At 37.1% G+C, this 5,078-nt stretch overlaps 1 protein-coding gene across 1 annotated transcript in view; it reads left to right on the top strand.

Annotated features, from left to right (window-relative positions):
• The window catches only part of LOC109226667 (golgin subfamily A member 6-like protein 22), a 5,867-nt gene continuing 2,962 nt past the window's right edge, over positions 2,174-5,078 (top strand). Inside the window, exons 1-4 of the mRNA XM_019391492.1 lie at positions 2,174-2,288; positions 3,584-4,020; positions 4,101-4,153; positions 4,640-4,677. Coding sequence (XP_019247037.1) covers positions 2,263-2,288; positions 3,584-4,020; positions 4,101-4,153; positions 4,640-4,677 — 554 coding nt within the window. The 5' untranslated portion in view covers positions 2,174-2,262. The remainder of the gene's footprint in view (positions 2,289-3,583; positions 4,021-4,100; positions 4,154-4,639; positions 4,678-5,078) is intronic.

Consider the following 5,078-nt stretch of genomic DNA (forward strand, 5'->3'; position numbering starts at 1 on the left):
GCATCTTGAATCTCTTCGCGATTAACTCCGATGATGCGCTCGGTTTGTACGACAACTGAGTATATTTTTTCGAATCCGGGCCCTTCAAAACTGGTGGTGCGCCGGGATTCTCATCTATTCGGGCGTGAAACTCCTTCGCATTCTGATACATCCGCTCGTTAATCTCCCTCATGAATCTCATGAGTTCGGTTTTGAAGGGATCATCACCGTTTTCGTTACTAGATCCGCTATTGGCCCCCAGCACCATCGAAGCCGACCTCACCCCTCGGAGTATTTTTATCAACTCTTTGAGCCATCTAATTTGCATGAAAGCCGAGAGGAACCGGGCCTCTTCTATTTGCGTTGTTGGAAGCGCCTGATAACGCTTGCTTTAATTCCGTCTTGACCTGATCCTGTCTTGAGAGGTTGCCCATGATGGCTTTCCGTTGCTCTCTCAAGATCCTTACTGTTTCCGCAACGTGTTCATCTTCCGCGTCATCGGGAGTTAGCTCCCGTACATGTCGGGGGTACTGTTCTCCACGGACTGGGGTTGTCTCGTCTCCCTCGTTGCTGGTGTCACTGATTGAATCCTCGTGTAGAGGTAATTCTCATGTCCCTCAACGTTGTGTGAGATGTTGACATCGTTAGCTGCCATTTTTTATAAGAAACAAAGAATCAAACAAGTTAGTAATAAATGCAAGGATCAACACAATTACGCAGCTGTCTAAGCCCCACGGTGAGCGCCAAACTGTTTACCTGTAAAACGGTACAGTTACGTGGTTTTATAGACAAGCGAACTGATTTGATCCAAAAATGATAAATAAACTAGATTAAAAATAAGAATTAGCGGTTAAAATCAAAGGAATGATGAGCTTGGCTCCGAGAGCAGTGCCTCCGGGGACAGAGATAAGAATAATATAAAGAGCAATTAAAGTTATTTTATGTAGCTTAAAAATAGAATGTAGCATAAGTTTTACCAAGAGTTTCGTGTGTTATAGTGGCTGTTGAGTCTACTATTTATAGCTATACCTAGGGAAACAAGATCCTAGGATTAAGCTCATCTTAAATGACAATAAAGCGGGCCATTGATGAATATGTAACGGCATGCCATGAATATATATATATTCTTTGCAACGACTACCCATTTAGTACCAGGGAATATTCTTTGTTGAATGCTAACCGATGGCAAGTATTTGATGTGCTCACGTTGATCATGTTCCTTCGAGGTCTATCCGATGTCTATTGTAGATGTTGTTCCCGGTGTTAGTTATTACGCGATTTACTTTCTACCTGACTCCGGTTACCTGTGTCACGTTGCCATTCAATCATTTAATGTAAACCAATTTTACCCTATACAATTACGTGGGAGACTCCCACAAGATAAATATTTACTCGCACTAGGTTGGGTGCACACAACCATGTTAGTGCACTATGGTTAAGTGATTAACAAACGATAATGTATATGTTAAGTGCAAGACATATGTTATGCATTATTTTACTTTGTACTGGTAAGTTTTTACTTTTCCACAATATCATTAGACGTAATACAACAATAATTCAATGTGATTTCATAAGTGAAAAATAGAAAAAATAGAGTGTACGCAAATCTTAGGTCTACTTAATGTTGGTGGAAACTTAGACTTCAAATCTTAGGGGAAATTAGGGGTGGCAAAATGGTTAAAATAAAATAGTTAATCACCCATATTATTCGTTAAAATTTGGGTTGGATAATGAACTTTTTAAAAACAGGTCAAATATGGATAAGAACCATATTATCCATTTAGAAAATGGATAATCAATGGGTCTAACTTATATATTTGTAAAGCCTCAAATTGGGGGTTCCTCAAGTTAGGGAGACTAACAATTCTCCCAAAAGTGATCATATACAAGAAGTCATGGATAATATGGGTAACCCATATTATCCGCCGGTTAACCCGTTTTTGTCCGTATTAAATATGGGTTGGGTCGGATAATTGATCTGTTTTTTCATTACTCATTTTCGATCCTAACCATATGCGACCCGACCCGCCAGCTTGCCACTCCTACTCCTAGCGGCGGAGATAAATAAAAACAAACTTGGCCAAGAATCAAGAGTAAAATATATATATATATATATATATATATATATATATATATATATATATATATATATATATATATATATATATATACAGTACACCAAATTAACCACGGGCCAAGATTACTATTTATCTCGGAACAGAATAGAGAGGAATATACAGTACTGCAGCTAGCAGGTAATACTTTATCACAAACGTATGGTGAATGCGTCTCTCCATCTTCTCCCCCATGTAAGCTCTCAAACTCTCTCTGTACGTTTGAATTTGAATTTCTGCCTTAGTATTCCTCTTGGCTCTGCAAAAAATCTGACTGCAATTTGGGAGCAAATTCAGAAACCCCGTCTCCGTAATTTGAACAATGGCTAATGCTTTCTGTTTTTCTTCTTGTTTTATAATTTAGTTAATTTCCCCACCAGTATAATCGCATTACGTCGGTTTCATTTGTTTTTGCTAGATGCGAAGTGAAAATTTTGATATTTTTGGTGGATGATGATTGATGGGTTCGGTATGCATTTTATCGAATACTTTGTCGAGCTTCTTATTTTACATTTATTTAGTGTCCATAAAATTTAAGCAATGTGACCACATTGAAGGAGCTTAACCCTATTGATCAATGTACACAAGATTCCTTGACCATTTGCTGAGAAAATTAGTCTTTAAAGCCACCCTAGAGACAGATTTCTGAGGGACAGGCATGGCATAAGGTATTTGCAAGTGTAATTTGAAGTTCTTGGTCATTTGATTTAAGTTAATTGTTGAAATTTGCGTAGCTATCATTTGGACGAATTGGGTGACTTGACTAATTTGGTTCTTTCGTTGAGCCATTTTAGGTAAATCTTATTCGGCAAGCACCTTAATTATTTTATCCGGACTTTATATAGTTGAGCTCAAATTTCTGTTTCAAAAGATTGTAAATGAACGACACCACATTTTTCTCGAGAATTAGGAGAAAGAGGCACTTGGTAAATTACTTGAGCATAAGAAATTTTCCGCTAATGGTGATATTTTCCAATGGGCCTTTTTAATACCAAGGCGTGATTTTTGCATTCATCAGTTTTTGCTTTTGTTTCATGTATCTGAAATTCTGAGCCAAGCTATCTCGTTGTTTCTCTTTTCCCTATCTTTTTTTCCCCCCATTATGATTCATATTCTGATAGATCATTTGAGTTCTGCATGAGTTTTATTTTAATAAATGTTTAGTTCTGCTTCAGTTTTAACAATTGCTTAACTGATTACTCAGTTTATCATTTGGTACATGATCTGCTTTTCCCTCAGAAGGTAAAACAATTATGTGAATCCTAACCTCCTATGTTATAGCAGACAACACAAGAGTCTTGTATAACATTATGTACAAGTGGTGCTTTGTTATCTTGATAATAATAATGTTGTTTAACAAGAAATGGACAGCGGATGTATTGTTCTTTTGCCTGCACACTAGGAGACTTAACCTTTGATTGTATGTTGCCTAATTAATGCTATTTATCAAATGGAAGCATCTCTGATCAATATATTTGTTTATTCCTCAGGAAATTATCTCCTCATCTTCCTATCAATACCTCGCATAGCACTTTTCTTTCCCCAACTTCAGCTTGTGTCGCTGATTGTACACGAAGTAGACTGAGCATATCAAAGTCAATTTATCATGCATCTGTGGTTCAGAACAACTCCTTATCATCTGGCTTTTCTGTTTCATCCAAAGGAGAAGACTCGTGTAAATTGTTATATGCTAGAAATGGTCCGGCAGAGATGTTGCAGTTAATGAGGTGTAATGCAAGAAAACAAAGTGCTGATATGTACAAGGAGCAAGTTTTGGCTGAAGACTTTCGAGAAGAGGATTATTCCAACAGAGACAAGGGTTTTGACTATGAGGATGGTAAGGAAAAGGAAGCAGAGAGAAGAAGAAAGATTGGGTTAGCAAACAGAGGAAAAGTGCCATGGAACAAAGGCAGAAAACACAGTCCAGGTAGGTTTTATATGGAGGGTGATATGTTAGTTCCTACAACATATATTTGTGTAGTTTAACTACTCTGCAGTACCTTGCAGAGACTCGTGAAAAGATCAAACAGAGAACTAAAGAAGCTTTGAGCGATCCAAAGGTGAAGTCATGTAAGAATCAATTGTTTGATGTCCTTCACACTGCATTTACTTCCAAAACAGATGTGGAACATGTGCTGTTGTTGGATTAAAGAAAAAAAAAACAATTCGTTTATTTAATTCAAACATATTTTATATCTCCAAATAGCCAACCCCACTTTTTTAGGATTGAGGCATAGTAGTTGTTGTATATATATCTCCAAACTGGCTTTACTTTTGGTTCTGCTTTGGAGTTTATACATGGAAATGAAAGACCACAATATCATCCACCGCTCCTTTACTTTTTTCCATCTTTTTTTTTGGTTACCTCAAAGCATTGCTTCTGCCGCATAGAGAATGACAATGGTAGCATGATAGTGTACTGACTATATGGTAGATATAGATACATACATTTATACATACATGCTATATGGTACATATAGATACATACATTTATACATACATGTAAATCGATATCATTTTCTGTAATCTATTTTATCTACTTTCAGGTAAGACGAAAGATGTCTGAATGTCCACGCGTTCTAAGGTACTTTTCCGCCTCATCTTTATTATAATTGGAAGCTGTACGCACTTCTGTAGTTATACTTCCTTGCATCTTGGTAAAACATTCAGGTCTACTACCGAATGCTCTGAAATGTTTATGATTTTGGTAGGTGTAATGAAAGTAAAGGCTCAAAGTATGAGGTCACATCTACTTTGCTAAGGAATAAATAACATTCACGGCTTTGTTTAAGCGTGCAAGAGTTAGGTTAGTTATATAAGAGCTTGAATTTCAGGATTTTGGACAATCTTGAGGAACTGTAACAGTCTAGCAGCGGGCGACTAACTTAAGTCAATGAATCTACGTGTTTGCATATGTCTTTGTATGGTATGTGTCACTTTCATTAGACTCTCTCTCTCTCTCTCTCTCTCTCTCTCTCTCTCTCT

This window comes from Nicotiana attenuata, chromosome 6, assembly GCF_001879085.1.
Source record: "Nicotiana attenuata strain UT chromosome 6, NIATTr2, whole genome shotgun sequence".
Classification (NCBI taxonomy): Eukaryota; Viridiplantae; Streptophyta; class Magnoliopsida; order Solanales; family Solanaceae; genus Nicotiana; species Nicotiana attenuata.